The sequence below is a fragment of the Pteropus vampyrus genome, unplaced genomic scaffold (genome assembly GCF_000151845.1).
Source record: "Pteropus vampyrus isolate Shadow unplaced genomic scaffold, Pvam_2.0 Scaffold7035, whole genome shotgun sequence".
Classification (NCBI taxonomy): domain Eukaryota; kingdom Metazoa; phylum Chordata; class Mammalia; order Chiroptera; family Pteropodidae; genus Pteropus; species Pteropus vampyrus.
The window spans coordinates 3,380-4,001 of NW_011895816.1; the positions used below are offsets into that span (position 1 = coordinate 3,380).

Sequence of the window (622 nt, forward strand, 5' to 3'; positions counted from 1 at the left end):
GTACTGCGCCGGCCAGTCCTTGGGGTCTTGGTTGTGCACTTTGGCCACGAACTTGAGAACCTTCATCTTGCTGGTCTCCAGGCTGGTCCGCGGGCCCCACTGGAACTCGTAGTCCACCGGGTCGGTGTGCGGGATGCGCCGGTAGTCCAGGTACCGCTGGCGCACGAAGTCTTCGGTGATGAGTTTCTTCGGGTCCCCGAAAATCAGGTGCTTCTTCGTGGGGTGCACGCCCAGGCGACGCAGGAAGTCCCAGACCTCGGTCTCCTTCACGGCGTTGCCCTTCATGAAGATGAGCCCCAGCAGCGTCATGAGCAGGCCGGTGGTGGGCGTGCCCTGGTCGCCGCGCACCTCGGCGTCCTCCTCCACCGGCTCCAGCGTGTTGACCAGGATGTACGTGTGGCTCTTGGGCTCCAGCTCGGCCAGCCGGTACCCGAACACGTACTCGAGGCGCTCGGCCGCCAGGCGCAGCAGCTCGGCGAAGACGTCGCGGTAGTCCCCGACGACGTGCTTCAGCATGTCGCTGCGCTTGATGGGGATCTTCTTCTGGTCTTTGATCAGCAGGAACTGCACGAGCTCGGCCACCTTCAGCTCCAGCTGCTTCTGGGACCGGGGCCCCGCCGCC

General features: G+C 65.0%; 1 protein-coding gene across 1 annotated transcript; it reads right to left on the reverse strand.

The window, feature by feature from the left end:
- Nucleotides 1-618, reverse strand: LOC105310601 (non-structural maintenance of chromosomes element 3 homolog; the record flags this gene model as incomplete). The annotated part of the gene is made up of 1 exon (XM_011386757.2): nucleotides 1-618. A coding segment is annotated over one exon (618 nt), but the record flags the coding sequence as incomplete, so codon positions are not given.
- Nucleotides 619-622: the final 4 nt, after the last annotated feature.